General features: G+C 37.7%; 1 protein-coding gene across 2 annotated transcripts in view; it reads right to left on the reverse strand.

Annotated features, from left to right (window-relative positions):
* Positions 1 to 17,161, reverse strand: part of LOC126194920 (double-stranded RNA-binding protein Staufen homolog 2-like) — a 254,734-nt gene that overhangs the window by 184,174 nt on the left and 53,399 nt on the right. For both annotated transcript variants that reach the window (XM_049933299.1, XM_049933306.1), the window contains exon 4: positions 8,962 to 9,215. In XM_049933299.1, the coding sequence (XP_049789256.1) occupies positions 8,962 to 9,215 (254 nt within the window). The remainder of the gene's footprint in view (positions 1 to 8,961; positions 9,216 to 17,161) is intronic.

The raw sequence follows: 17,161 nt of genomic DNA on the forward strand, positions 1-17,161 counted from the left end.
TCTTTTTATTCATTCAATCTGTTGGCCTCACCTTGCATGACTAGTTCTCCTTTTGCAACATCCTGTCTGCAATTTTACTGACAGTGTCTTTATCAAAATATTTTTCTCAAAGCCTCAGAGGTGGAAGAATTAATATGGCAGTGCTTGTCAATAAATATTAAACTAATGTGAGAATTTTCTAATTCTTTTCTTTCCCATGCTTGCCAAATCAAAACAATTTACTTGTCATTTCAGATGATCATTTCAATCTTGAGAAAGGCACTGCAAGACTGCAATTGCCCAAAGAATAAAGAGGAACCTGCTGACATTGTTGGAATAAATGATGATATCATTGGAATATATGCCACAATGTTCTGATGCAGATGATTATAGAAAACTACATAGGCTGTTCATCTGCCAACCACAAATTAAATGAGTGTCATGGATCAGTTACAAACTGACACCCGTAAATTACTATCAAAATTAAGAGGGAATGAGCACTCAGTAAGAAAATAAAATGCCACCTTTTTTGCAATGCTTTATGAAGATAGGTCATTCCACAAATTCTTCCTACCTGAAAGGAAACAGGCCTTGAACCAAACCAACAAGCTCTTGTGTCCACTTACAGCATCCTGGCTGTTAACAACATGCACATTACGTAAAAAGTGAAGACCGTACACTTTGATGAAATTTTTCTGTTCACATTTCATTTTTATTAAACCTGATGGTCTCTTCTCAGGGTCAGTTAATAAAGGAAGGCAGATGATAAAATAAACACTGGCATTCCAGATGACCACACAGCTGTCCAAAATAATATCTTCCAACTGGAGTAAACAATCTTGCACTTCAGTTAATGAGTATGTTAAGGGTGACTACAGTGCCTTTCAATGATGGTCAAAATATATGTCAGGAGATGTTTATTTTGATGTCTGCTGTGTACCCTTTATCATATTTTTCACATGTAACATTTCCACGACCACATAACTGTCCCTTTCAATTGGAGTAATAGAACGTAGAACAGGACACATTGTCATAAAGTGTCCCCTAATGACCACTATGGATGTTGTAAGCACTATTGCATTTCTCTATAGGTTGTCATACACTACTTAATGAACCAATCCTCCCATGAAACTGCTGGAAATTAAGTATAACCAAAGCATAATGTATCTATAATAAAGCGCAAAACTAAAGCACGAAGGTAACTTTTGCATGATGAGACTGCCAAGTAACATAACTCAATTAAATTTGGATCATAAAGAGAAAGAACTGCTATAGTATAGTACAGAAGCTAACTGAAAGAAACACACATAGAGATGAACAGAAATGATATACAAAAAACAATAACTACACTCATGTCACCATGATTTATGATGGTATCCTGGACATAACAAAAGATACGACATGATTCTTAACAGGATATGTGATCACCACAGACAGCAATGCATGCTCTGCAACATGCTCCCAAGCAGGCCACAAGGTTGGTAAGGACTTCTTGAAGTAGGGCATTCCATTCCTCCAACAGTACAGTTGACAACTGCTGGATGGTTACTGGTGCATATGGACGTGATATGCCTCCCCAATACATCCTATACATGCTCCATGGTACTAAAGTTTATGGAATGAGCAGGAAAGTCCAGTCACAGAATATCCTCTAGTTCCTAGAGGTCCTGCACCTGCATTCTTCCGCCTATGCTGTTTCAATGTGAATTGCGGTCATACACTGTCATCCATAAAAATTAAATCATGGCTGAATGCACCCCTAAAAAGACGCATATGTGGAAGAAGTAGTCTCACATTAACACTGACCAGTGAGTGTACTAACCACCCCCCCTCCCCACCCAAAAGAAAAGACACATACGGGGAAAGAGAACACTATCACATTGACGCTGATCGGTGAGTGTACCATGTTCAAAGATTTGGAGATTAATACACACACACACACACACACACACACACACACAAGATTATTCCTCCCCACACCATAACACCTGGACCACCAAAACAATCATGTTCAAGAACATTTCTGGGTATGTTACATACCCTCATACAGTGTGAGGTGGGAACTCCACATCAACCTGCGCAGGTGAAGCAGCTCTTGGAGCAATAGAATATTTGGCGAATGGACTGCCCTGTCCATTCTCCCAATTTAAATCCCATCAAGTACATATGGGCTGCAATGGAAACATGTACTGCAGCACATGCACATGCACCTATGTCCATCCAGTAGTTGTCAACCATGCTCATGGAGTAATGGAAAACTCTACCACAAGAACTCCTTACCAACCCTGTAGTCAGCATGTGAGTACAATGCAGAGCATGCACTTCTGTCTGTGGTAATCACACACCCTATTAAGAACCATGTCCTGCCATTTGTAATGTTTAGGGGACCATCGTAAATTCCAGTGACTTCATTGTAATTATTGTCTTTGAATAAAAGTGTCATTTCTGTTCATCTCATTGTGTATTTCTTTCATTTTCATTTTCATTTACATTTTTTGTGGAAGTCAGCACTTGTTAACAAATAATAATAATAATAATAATAATAATAATAATAATAATGGCTTGTGACGAGGGCCTCCCATCGGGTAGACCGCTCACCTGGTGCAAGTCTTTCGATTTGACGCCACTTCGGCAACTTGCGCGTCGATGGGGATGAAATGATGATGATTAGGACAACACAACACCCAGTCCCTGAGCGGAGAAAATCTCCAACCCAGCCGGGAATCGAACTCAGGCCCTTAGGATTGACAGTCTGTCACTCTGACCACTCAGGGACTCTTTAACAAATGAGGAGATGGGATGTTCATGATGTAAAGTGATGTTCAAAAAATTCTCTAGTGACTTCACTACAACAATGTTCAAAATCAGACAACACTGCATGTACCATGGTCCAACTCATCTGCATCAGATATTGCCGACTCGTATCTTCAAAACAATGAAACGTGATACTGAACTCTCCACTATCAGAAACAAATGTCAAAAAGTGTTGTCTGTACAATAACATACATACTGTTAGCCTGAAAATTAGTCACACCCAAATATAAAATGTACCCTTAATTTTTAGAGTGGGGTGGGGGAAGGGTAATAAGTGCTGAAAAACTGTTCATAATATGATCACTCAAATTCATAATTTTTTATGTTTTAATGTAGATAAATTACTTAGAAATACCAGGCGTCTAATCAGTCTTCGTGACAACTGTCAACTTTTTCACTACTGGTATTTGTTTACGGTGAAATCAGACACCAATTTTCTTCTTTCTTTTTTCTTTTCTTTTTTCTTAAAAAAAAAAAACACCTAGTTTCTTTATTTTCCTACTATATAAGTATTTGGACTTCCCAGAAAAAATTGGTGCATAATTTTTGTAAAAAATCCATGAAAATGTGTTTTTAATATATTTTTTTAACATTTACTTGACACATCATGATGTCTCGACATTCTTTCAGATTTGTATGCAACTCTGAGAAACAACATGCCCTAGAAGGATGTGGCTTTTCTATGTTCTCTTTGAATTTGTTTACCACAGAATGCTTATGCTGATTATTGAACTTCTTTGTTCATGCGCTTGTAAATCTTTGAAAACAAAACAAATATTTCAATATTTGATAGTGTGCTGTGTTTATAAAGAAACTGTTGTGTGTTGTTGCTCTCATTTTAAATGATTAAACTGAAAGGCATCTTCAAGAGATGCTAGAGCAAAGGAAAAGGTCCTACAGAGCTACACCGGTTGTGGATAGTAGTGAAATTGGGCGAAGTAATAGTTGTGGTGAAAAGAGTGTTGACATTCCTCCCACTCCACAAAAAACTGCAAGCTCACTGTCTAGGAGATGCATTACCTATCCATGAAGGTAAATATAATTGGGTCAACAGAAAGGTCCGATCTTACTCGTCGGCTTTGACCCGTGACGTAAGCGTGTTGTGGTGTGTGACGTCATTACGGCGCGGAAAACCTAATACATGGTTTGATGTACTCTTGTTTAAAGAACATGTATACGTAATATGAAGCAATTTGATGAACATATTGATCTGTAGCGTAGCCCACTTGAGGTTAGGTTGGGAGTTTTTTTTTTTTGGAATGCGGCCGCGGCAGCGGCCGCCTATGATTCGAAAATATTGATTTGACACTAATGAAGCCTGTGGGGGGATGGGGGGGCACTGCAGACTCCCCCCACCGCATAACGACATATTTAGTTTCTCCCCACCCAAAAACCCCCAATTTCCCACGCTTGTCCCGTTACAGTCATTAGGCTTTTTGTGAAACTTGTGTATTTCAGTGTTTACAATACGTATTCGATGTTTTTATATCCGCCATATTGGAATTGTTGTTTATGGTCGTTTCCGCGGTATTTGTGACGTCATGGGTCAAAGCCGACGGGTAAGATCGGACGCTTCTGTATTTCCATATAATTATAGGTTTGAATATTTTAACGTCAGTATTGAAAGACACTGTAGGATGCAAGTGATGTGGTGGAGATGTAGTACTTTCTGCAAATGTGACTATCGGAAATTGATTAGTCTGTAAACTTAAAATCATATGAAAAACTGTGGTGTTGATAGATCATTTCTAACTTCTACCAAATGCTGAAGTAATGAACTATATGAAGCCAATGTGAGGTTATTTTATGGACTTAGGTGTATTGGGAAAGCTAGTAGTGGTGGCAGACCACTTTGTGCACCCTTGAATCTACCAAACCCTCCCACACAATACGAGAAGTATACTGTAATTATGGCAACTGCATATACTCTGTTGCAACAGAATCCACAAAAGTTGCCGCTGTAGAAGCAGTCAAAGAGAATGTTAAGTGTAAAAGATATTAGTGTAGCATTTCATGGGTCATGGCAAAAAAGGGCCATACTTCCAAAAGTGGATTTGCTACTGCAACAAGTGTCGAAACTGGAAAGGACTCTGAAATTCTCACTACATATTGTCAAGGATGTACCTTAGTAGGTGATATTGAAGAGAAAAAAAAGTGTGTATAAATGCCCTCATACACAAAGAACTAGGAAGGGTCAAGTGGTAGTATGGCAATAACATCAGCTATGGCTATATTTCATCATTCAAAATCAGAGTACGGAGTTTGATATCTGAAACGTCTACGACATGGAGGCTGTAAATCCTTCAACATTGTTTTAAAAAGCAAACCCAATGATGAACCTATTACAAAGCTTGAATGTGTAGGCCATGTAAAAAAAAGAATGTAAATCCACCTTCGTCAGCTGAAAAAGAAACTTAGTGACACCAAATTTTCAGATAGGGAAAAGTATAAAATATGCTGGAAGGCTTACTGATGAATTTCAGGAATACTACAGCAAAACCATGAAAGAAAACACATGATTTTGGGTGCATGAAAAAGAGCAATGTGGGCAACATATTTTCACTGGCTGTCCACAGATACTAACCCAGAAAATATCTTGTGCATGCCCACACGAGATACATGGTGCAAGTGTAGTAAAAGCAGAGGCATCGGGCAAATTAGATGATTTCAAACATAAACATTCAGTACCTGAAGCAATAATGGAGGCCATTAACACTATTTCAGAGACTTGGCTAATCCTGACTTGCTAAAAAAATGTCTCCATGGTAAGAAACACAAACATTAACGAAGCATTTAACAATATTGTGTGGACTCAGATAACAAAAAGATGTCTTTGTAGGAATAAAAGCTAAGATTAGGTGTGTGTGATGCAGTTAACTTCTTCAATGATGGGAATTCTGGAAGAATGTAAGTTCCAGAACAGCTGGGAATAAAAATAGGGCAGAATACAGCAAGAACATTGGAAGCCATGGATTGATTAAAGAGTGCAGAAGGCTGAAATCTCTGTTCAGCAAATGACATACGAGGCAAGAAAGAAGAAGGAAGAATTTGATGAATAAGAGGGATCAAATTATGAAGCAGGCTGCTATTACCCACTTTTCTTTTTGTAGGAAGAAATGTGTGTTTCCACAGACTTACCGACTTAACTTGAATTTTCTCAAAACTAAATTTTCTGACAAAAGCCCCCCATTTTCTCAGGATGGTGGTGATTATACAGATCTACAATCAGCATTTTGAGAGTCATATAACTGATGGTATCTTGTATAAATCAGAATTGTTTAAAAATACATAAATAAACAAAATAAAATAAAAACAAGCATATATTTAAAAAATTGTATAAACTAAATACATTCAGACATTCAATTGGTAAAAATTTGGTACGGATATCTTCAACAGTTTCGGAAATAATGGGTTAAATATTGGCAAAAATTTTCTTTTGCCATGTCTGGTCTCACTTTAATTATTGTCAGTACTTTTGCTGCTCTCCTCCCAAAGCTGCTTGTTCTCAATATCATTGAGGACACTTCTTGGACTTTTTGATGACAGAATATGATGACATTGTGGACAAAGAGGAAAAAATCCAATCATACATACAGCTCACAGGTGACTTTTATTGCCAGATGGAGTGAGTGTCTAATCCTAATCAAAAATGCTACCAGAATAATGTTTTAGATGGTTTGTTCACAAAGACATCAAAAGCACATTCAGTTTTGTAGTCATACCACCAGGAATAATGAAATGGTGTGTGTTCAAAGCAGTCACTTTATTCTTCACTTTATACCTAAAGTGGCCTTTAAAGGCATCAAACACTAGTGTAGCTCTCTTAAATGAACAGTGCACTCAGTCTGTGATCCCGCAAGTCCATAACTAATTCCCTTGTCATACTGCGTTTTCCTGGAAATGAATCATTAGACACTTGGGGATATTTTTCTTAAGCAACAATGTGCACTTCAGAATAACGGGAGAGAGGAGTGGTAGTGGCAGCTTTCTTCCTATACAGTGATACTATTATCACATTGTTCTTAATTAGATATATTCTGCCCCTTTACAGACACTGTCACATTGCTCAGAATAACCCAGAAACAAGATGTCTCATTGGTACTAGTGATCTGGTGTGGAAGGCGAGTGATGGTGCCACATTTGGATCACGTGCCTCTGGAAGTTGATGAGTTTTCTGGTAGTCTCTGTGCTAGTGAAGTACTTGTCAGATAGAGAGAGCACATCCACACACAAACCTCCGGTACCGACAGACACACTCACAAAATTCTGTCTGCTATATTTAAGGTCTTCACAGTTTCCAAGGCATTTACCTGGATTATCTGTTGAAAGAGGGAGCCTCCCTTTCCTTTTATGTTATACAATGGAAACAAAACTAGCTTTGATTTCACGATATTTCCCAGCTTTCAGCCCTCTCATAGGATTTCCTTGATGAATCATCAGTTTGCAGCTTGTTTCCCAATGCAATCCAACACCTCACATTAGATTCAACTCAACTCTTGATTTTTGCTGTTTTCCTATTAATGTTCTTTTTGCATAACAAATTGCTGCAGATTTTAAATTTGCATTAGAGCTACGGCAAATTCTGAAGTTTGTCAATGATTATCTTTCAATGCTATCACTCACTGATGTAAACATTACACTTTAGTTGGTGAGAAAAATGTGCCTCTCTTCTCACGTTAAAAAAAACTGAAATGCGAGTTTGATAGTGGCCACTAGCTAATGGAAACACCACCAATTGGAGATGGTCACACAGTTAATGTCATATACAATGATTAATTTCCAACACTAGAAATATTGTTGCTTCATATCCAACCAAGGAACGAGCACTACGATAGAAATTTTTATTATGAGAAAATTTTATTTGCAGTGTAATGCAGATAAACTCCATTCTAATTTGTCATGGGAGAATTTTGGGGAAAAATGTATCTTGCATTCAGGTTACCAACAGTTGGTTCCTTATGACAAAACACTCCATTAAATTAATCAAGAGGGTTTTTTTCTTTCTTTTTTGTAGTTGCAATTTGAGACATCTTAAGATGTCCTGATTTTATGCTATTCAAATGTGTCTATTTTATCAAGCTGAAAGAGTATTCCTCCTGATGAAGTATTTTGAATTTGGTCAGCTGAAAAAAGACAGCTGAGGGCAAAGAGTAATGAAAATCACTTGGAAATATTACATGAAGTGTTGACATGTAGTCCTGCTAAAGTTACCTAGTACCTTTTGTATGTTTTCACTGTTCCTAACATGAACTTCAACTTTTTTTTCACTGAGCTACTACAGTTTAATCAGAGCGGCCAAGTAAATCTAGAATCCACTCTATACAAATCCAGTTTGTTTCCAACTTCAAAGTGACAGTTTCATAAAATCTACATGCAATCACTCCTGATGTACAATCAGAGGGTATGTGTAATGCAACATTTGCAAATCAATTTGGAAACAAAAAGTCTTCAGTAGCAAGCTGTGACTATCTTGCTAGTCTCTTTGTGCACTACAGGATAGAGAAAACAATTTAACCTTTTTGCCAGATACAAAATGATCAAATGGAATTGTATCAGGCTTGTGTAGCAGTACATTGTTCCTACATAAAAATCAGTAAGTTTACTGTAAATGGAGTTCAGATCAAAACTGGCTTTTTGAACATGTAGTGTTAAAGAACAAAGATTAAAATTCCTGCTCTTTGGAAGCAATGACACAGCACTATTGCATCCAAAAACACTACAGAAATTTGCACAAAGTTTTTCGTGGCTGTGGATTAACATTATGTAATACCTATACATGAATGGTTTAATTTGATTATGTCCACTCTTAGCCATTACAAGATGAGTCTTTGGTTCACAAAAATATACAAGGTTGTGGTGGGGAGGAGGAGCACCCACAAAAATGAAAGAAAATGAGTGCAGTTTAAGCAAGAGTGGAAAGACAGGAATGGATGAAGTAGCTAAAGGAAAGAGAAAATACAAAAGGAGTTGAGCAGAAAGGAGACGCCAAAAGGGAATGGGCAGATGACTCTTAACTGTGATCAAATTTGTAAGTAAATATCAGTTCTATCAAATTTTTGAATTATATATTTAGCACAAGATTTAAATGCACAACTCCCAATCCCACACTTTTGGTTAAATCATGCCAAAATCATCACCTAACTAATAAAAACACAAGCACTGCCTTACCTTGTTGAATCTTGCAAGTTCATTGACAAGACACATAGGGGTTTTCTCTTTCGTGTTTGCCAAGTTTGTTGACGTGGTTGTACTATTAGCAGAAGATGTAGCATTAGTGGTAGATGTTGACGGTGATGGTGATGTTGCTGTTGCTGTTGTTGCTGTGGCTGTGTTTGAGACAGTGATTGTGGATGTACAGTGAGTGCCAGATTGTGATGGTGCATGCTGCTGTCGCGTACTTTCTCCCTCATTCATCAGCATTACTAGAACAATGAAAAATAATTACTTCATTATTACAATTATTTTCAAAATGGAGGAAATAAAAACAGTCATCTTATCTCAGTTTCCATATTTTGGACTACAATCCATGAAATATGATGGTACTGAACTTGAAAGACTATTTGGGCAGGAAAAAATAGGTAATTCAACACTGTGAAATAAAAAAAAGGAGTATCACGTTGCAATAATTTTCATATATCAGCACATTAAAAAACAACAGTTTTCCATACTTATATATGACATACAGCAAATGGTATCAATACCACACTTTGTTAATGGTTCAACGACCCACTTTTAAATGACAAATATAGATGTAATACATATATCACTTAACATGCGACTGGAAAATCATGCTGAGAGTAGTTAGCCATTTAAACCACATATTATATTCAGGAACTGATACTGGAGAAAATTTGTGCAAGGCTTGCTATTAAATACTTCACACAACAAATGAGGAAATTTTCCCTTTACAGTAGTCTCTTGGTGTTAATGTGAGAATAGCATGGTTTAAAAATAAGAAAGCTTCAAATCACATACACAATTCCACATTTAACTTTGAAACACCTACTATAATAAATTTAGTACCTATACATATTTGCCATAAAATTATACCACTACTAGGCAATTACCTTTCAGCATAAATCAATTACTAATGAAAAATGCAGAACAAGTGGAACCACACTGGTAATCAAGCAACAGGTATGCAGAACACTATGCAGAAAACTTTCAGATTTATTTTAACTTAGTCAAAAGAAATAGTATTGTGGCTTACAGCAGCTTTAAATAACACGCTCTTGAGACTCATCAGATCAAAACACTATGAATAAAAACAGCTTCTTGGTAACACACTGTCATGTGGAGGAGATACAGCCCATATCTACATCCGAATGGGGGCAGAGACTTCATCCTCATTTCACTATACTCAAAGCAGAACACAATGGTTTCATACTCACTTACTATTGCTAGTAGTGTACAACTTCCTGCAGCTAAAAGAGGAATCTGGACACTGTCAGTTTTTCATAGACATTTAAAAAGTGATAAATAAAAAAATGAAAATATATATTTCTTTTCCAAAAGTACATGACATCCCTACTAAATGAATGCTGACTTCAAGTTTTTGCACAGGCAAATATAACTGCAACCTAAATGGCATCTTGCTAATAATACCACTAGGCTGTATGAATAAAAAATGAGAACATTCCCTGGAGAAGATTCTCAGAGCAAAAGAGCATTCTCAATTCCATATGAATAAAAAAAATTCGTAGCTTTTTCTCTCACCATGGAGTATTTTCTTCTCACTACCTCCCCTCCTCCTTGAGTAAGTTCCCAGCAAGGATACTGAAATAAAACCTCTTTGGTTATCAGTCTGTACACATCAGTGTGCCAAAGAGTGTGTGTTGTGATTACATTTGTGAATAGAAACTGTATGTTTTAGTCATGTTTGTGTGCAGGGATGAAAGACTCAGAATTTGCTTTTATTAATGCAGTAAAAGATTAACCAGTGATTATTAGCAAATCACGAGTGCCTAACACAAGAAAAGAGAAACCTGGTAGCTTGAAAGAAATTCAGATATGATAGGATAAGTTTTTAAAAAGAAATAACAAACATTAAGAAAAGTGTACAACATGAAATCACCACTTAAGCGTAAGACTGGTTTGAAGAAGACTGGGAATGTCAAAGTAATACTACAAAAGGAGGAGGAACTCTTCTTCAAGTTTTTAGATGGGGTTGACTGCAACACTACTATACATAGAAATCCTGGTAAGTCGCCCCCTCTCTCCGTTTTTTATTATGTGCTTAACGCTTTGCAGTTATTAATTAGTGAACTTTTCTTTCAGCGAAAACAAAACAATTTTTGTTAAAAACAGTCTAATAAATTTTGGTAAAACTAGCACAAAACTTGACAGAACCCCTCTCATGTTTATGCCTAAACCTGTTAGCCATATATCATGACACATACTAACATACCATTTTTTTTAAATTTTGTTTTAGGGTCTTCTGTGGTAGGTGCATCAGCTTGAACCAGTGTACCCTTCACTGATCACAGTTTCGATGTTGTGCAATGACTTGATTCCAACTTTACAATCAACAAACATTTATGCACGTTTTACAAAATGCAATTGAAGACCTTCCCAATGTAATGGGCCCTGAAGTAACTTTATTTGCTTTATCATCTGTTTTGGCTCCTCAGAGAGCGAAACAACAAAAATTATCTATGAAGACACAGGAAATGATAAATTTATCTAATGTAGAGTTATAGTGTCTCATTTTGCTGCAGCAGCTAGAAGTTTTTAAGCAAAAGCAACAAAAATTGACGTGAGAGGAGGAGAAAGAAAAACAGACTTCACATTCTCTTATATGTAACAATAGAACATATTTATTTTCTTCAATACGATTTTTGCAATGTAGTATTTGTAAAATTAAAAATTACTTTTTATATTAAATATTTATAATGTTACTTAAAATCCGTCTTGATTGCAATTTTTTTTTTTATTATTCATATGACCGGTTTCGGTTCATTCAGACTGATTGTGGTTATCCCGTAAGACATTATGTCTGTTTTTGCAAAATATTAAATATTTGTTTACATTCAACTTTATCTTTTAAAGCTATGATTCAATGCTAATTTATTTCCAGTGGAACAGTAAGAGTATCATGCACCAGTTTCAAGTGTTAGAGGTTAAATAATTTGTGCAATTGTTTACTCTAGTATCTTGTAAACACTTTCATCACACCAAAAAAAAAAAACGATTTTTGGTATAAGTAAAATTTCCAAATCAAATTTCAGCAAGTTCCAAGAAAAATAAAAAATACAAATTTGGCTTTTTTAAACAAAGTTTAGATACAAACCTTTCACGCACTACAGTTGACATATAACATTAATGATTTCTCATCTTTTGTTTGTACCATGTGGATGTATGTTTGCTGCTGCTGCATCTGCTTCTCTCATTACTGGAAGATTATTGTCAACATCACTATAGTAGAGACAGCATAAGAAGGTTCCTGGCAGCTCGCAGTGCCGTTGCTAGCTTTCAACTGCGAAACGCAAATAGCTGCAGCCAGAAACAGTATCTACCTACAGAGCTGTGACAGCACAGAGGCTCTGCCAAAGACACATTTACAAAATCACGTTATGTTAATAGTTGAGGTAAGACCGCGAAGGTGCCACGCCCACTTCACTGCAACTGTCAGGGATCAACTTATGCTGACTCAACTACAGGTGCCTCATAATCCTGATACCCTACCTGTTGTGCAATGCTGTGCAGAAGAAAACATGCAATAATCACTTTGGGGGTTTTTGTTTGGGCAAGTCTTATTTTGCCACGCAGAATTGGGAAACTTTTCATCTGTCCAAAGGACCATTCGATTGTTACTATCTCCTTCAAATGAAGTCTGTTGTAGGTCTTCTCATCAGCTATTTGGTGATTCTGGAGTAGTGCTATTAACCACAGTGTAACACTATACGCTTCATCTCCTAACATTAAAGCATTTCACTGGTTTTCTCTTAGCATTTCAGATAGATAAGAGGTTTTCCATACACAAGCATCATGTACAGAACCGGGCCACGAAGAATCGACACTAGGGAACATGTAATTACATGTTGCATGTACACTTATACTAGGAAAGCCATTTCGGTTATTATGTTCATCTCCATGTAGTGAAGATTGCATTATTGAAAGCCCCCACCGTACATAAAAACTGATATCTTAATTGTAACTTCACTTTCACTGTTTCAAGTTCACCTATGTTTCTCAGAGACTGGATCCACAATGGTGCTTTTTGGTAACACGATGAAGAACATAAGAAAATGTTAGTGACCCAGTTGTCTGGTTTATACCCAAGTCTTCTACACCATTCTGAAAACCGGGGTGTGCTAAATAGTGCAAAAGTGTTTTCATTTTTGATTCAGTTGAAAGACCACCCCCTCTTCTTTCATGATTTTCAAAAGGAACTGATACACAAGCCAAATAAATTTTTCATTGTTAAACCTGTATAACCTTCTACAGTTTCTCTCGTCTGTATTTCTTCAGAATCTGTTATCTTTTGCCTTTTGAGTGCCATACATTCTGCCAATTTAACTAAGAACATTTCGTAACACTCAATGACAACAGAACTTACTTAGCATGAAGTATGCTACAGAGCTTACTCAAAAACACCGAATATGTTCTCTGATTGTAAAACTAGTTTTATTCATATGAAATCAGAGGATGTTAATCATATTGAGTGGCTTCCCCCATTCTTTTACTCATTATGAGAACATTCTTGGGTGAAGTATATCCTCTGATTCACTTCGTTCATGCAAACCTGGGAATGTTCTTCGAAATTGTAAGTGTAAAGTACATTCTCTGTTTTATTCATATGACTCATTACATATTCATTCAGTCTTTACATCAGAGTAAAACATTTCAGAAAAATGCAGAATGTTCTTCCAGAATACTAGTAACTGCATAACTGATACCAAAGCAAAATTCAACTCATGAAGATAACATGTAATTAATCTAAGAGTAGAGTAATTGGTACTGACTCTAATGTCAGCACGGTAAAGAACCAGTCTTGTTAAAAAAAAAGCTCTGCATCTACACCCTAAAAGCAATCCAAGAGATGGAAGAAACTGAACACGAGCTTCTTCTATAGCATAAGCATATGAGAGCTTCTACATGTAGGACATGGGACACTTTAGACGAAAGAGAAATTTAACTGCAATGGAAGGGTCAATTGTTCTATGTTTAGGGTAAGTGGCAAAACACGTTATGAATTTGCAAGCTGCTTTGTCAATACATAACGGGATGTACAGATAGGATGAAACGGAGCACATCCTTTATATAAAACTAACCGGGCTAACATTCTGTGCTGATGACTAGATTAATGTATGGGATGCTATGACCAATGACCAGAATAATACCAATGCACACTCTTAAAAACAAAGAGCGACCACTGTGAAGGATTATTCAAATCAGGTGAACATCAGCAAAGATATCCTGAGGTATATCACGTCAAATTCTGTCCAACTGGCACATTAGACCATCAAAAGCCCAAGCCGGTTGTTAAGGTCCTGCCCATAATGCTCTCAAATGGGAGAGATGTGGTGGCCTTGCTGGCCAAGCTAAGGTTTGGCAAGTATGAAGACAAGCATTAGGGACTCTCACCATGCAATAGCAGGCATTATCTTGCTGAAATGTAAGCCCAGGACAACTTGCCATGATGGGCAACAAAATGGGGCATAGAATATCATTGAAGTACTGCTGCACTCTAAGGCTGCCACAGATGGCAACCTTAAAGGGGCCTTCTGTGAAATGAAACGGCACACCAGACCATCACTCCTGGTTGTCGAGCCGTATGGCAGACACTCGCTAGGCTGGTAACCCACTGCTGTCCATGGCACCTCCAGGCATGTCTCGGCTGGTCACTGGGACTCAGTTCGAAGCAGGACTCATTGCTGAAGACAATTCTACTCTAGTCAATGAGCTTCCAGGCCAAAGATGTATTGGAGAAGCCCTGGACAGCAGTGGGATACCAACCTGACTGTCACCCACCATACAACCTGACAACCAGGAGTGATGGTCTCAGGAGAAATTTCATTTCGTAGCAGGGCATCCTTTGATTGTCATCCGCAGTGTCTTTGCAGCCCAGCAGTATGTCAATGATATCCTATGCCCTGTTTTGTTGCCCTTCATGGCAAGCCACCCTGCGCTTACACTTCAGAAAGATAATGCTCATCTGCACATGTCAACAGTTTCTACTACTTGTCTTTGTGCTTGCCAAATCCTACCTTGGCCAACAAGGTAGCCAGATTCTTCCCAATGAGAACATTTTGGGCATAATGGGCAGGGCCCTCAAACCAGCTCGAGATTTTGACAATGTAACACACCATTGGACAGAATTGAGCATGATATCCCTCCAGACGACTTTCGACAACTATATCAATCAATGCCCAGCCAAATATGGGCTAGCAATGGACAGACATATTACTGCCCTATCCTGTTTGTGAAGTTCTTTCTCTATAATAAGTCATCCAATTTTTCTGAAATTTTAATCATTTGTTTGTCTGTGCATGTACATTACATCGACAGATTTCCATCTCATTCAGCTACTTTCTTTTTGGTCCATCTTTTCATTTCATTTTTCTTAGAGTGTTTTATGGATAGTCATATAATCAGTTACACTGAGGTGACAAAAGTCATGGAATACAATATGTACATATGCAGGTGGCAATAGTCTCTCTCATGTCTACAAGGTATAAAAGGGCAGCGAATCTGCAGCGCTGTCATTTATATTCAGGTGAGACATGTGAAAAGGTGTCCAACACAATTACAGCCACACAACAGGAATTAACAGACTTTGAGCATAGACTGGGACAACGATGTGAATTGGCAGAAGTTTAGGGAAGAAATCAGTCTGTATTCTCCACAAAAACTGGCAAAATGCGTGCATGTGTAAGCAAATTCCAAGTTACAGAACATGAATTGTTTAATACAAGCCATACTGAATACCATCAGCAAAGAAGGCAACAGTCAAATCATAAATTCAAAGAATGATGAAAGACAACATAATGGAGAGCTCGTACAGCACATATTGTAACATAAAGTCAACAAAAGTGGGCAGCATACGGCTTGTGATTGACACATGAGCAATAAGCAGGATAATTGTGCCACAAGGGGATCAGCCTTAGAATACTGAGGAGTCATTGCAACATTTCTAAGGTGCGAGCTACTAAATCTGAACATAATGAGCAGTAATTTACAGACAGAACTGGACCCTAACTGTGAAAATACACATCATTTCTCTTCAATGGCCAGTGCTACCCATTTAAAGTGATGCCATTCAGATTAAATGTGTCGGCTTTGGCATTTATATGAGCATTAGATCAAATGCTGGGAGGAGAAGTAAATTATAATGATGGTAACCATGCATCAACAGTGACAGGAAAAGAAGGTCTGTCCATCACAGAGAGATATTACAATGGTTCAAAAATGTAGGAGTGTGACATTAAACATAGATAAATCACACCTTGCAAAGAAACAGTTTTTAGGGCTTATAAAACTCAGTAAGAGGAATTGATCCAGATCCACTGACATTGTCTGTCATTGCAAATTTTCCATCATCACAATGCAAAAAACAACGCAACGCTTTCCTCGGCCTCTGCAGGTATTACAGAAAATTTCTGAATTACTACAGTAGAAACAGCACTGACAAATTTATTATGAAAAAATTCCTTATGGGTGAGAAAAAGGGAAGAGAAAGAGATTTTCCAAAGAATTTGTGTGCAGCTCTGATACAACAACAACCGGATTTAAATGAAGACTTTGATCTAGGTAACGGTAGCTGTAAATATGGGACAGCTAGGGAAATGTACCAAACACATGAAAGAAATCGACAAACCAAATGGAGAATGATCATGTCTGGCAGCCAAGCATTGAGTGTATGGGTATACAAATATACAATGACTGAGCAGGAGGCATTTGTTATACACTGGAGAGCCAAAGAAACTGGTACACCCACCTAATGTTGTGAAAGGCCCCCGCTAGCACGCAGAAGTGCCACAACACGATGTGGCATGGACTCGTCCACTGTCTGAAGTGGTGTTAGGGGGGAACCGACACCATGAATCCCGTAGGTCTGTCCATAAATAAGAATACGAGGAGATGGAGATCTCTTCTGAATAGCACACTGCAAGGCATTCCACATATGCTCAATAATGTTCATGTCTGGGGAGTTTGGTGGCCAGAGAAAGTGTTTGAACTCAAAAGAGTGTTCCTGGAGCCACTCTGCAGCAATTCTGGATGTGTGGGGTGTCGCATCGTTCTTCTGGAACTGCCCAAGTCCATCGGAATGCACAATGGACATGAATGAGTGCAGGTGATCATACAGCATGCTTATGTACGTATCACCTGTCAGAGTCGTATCTAGATGTATCAGGGATCCCATATC

This window comes from Schistocerca nitens, chromosome 1 (assembly GCF_023898315.1).
Source record: "Schistocerca nitens isolate TAMUIC-IGC-003100 chromosome 1, iqSchNite1.1, whole genome shotgun sequence".
NCBI lineage: Eukaryota > Metazoa > Arthropoda > Insecta > Orthoptera > Acrididae > Schistocerca > Schistocerca nitens.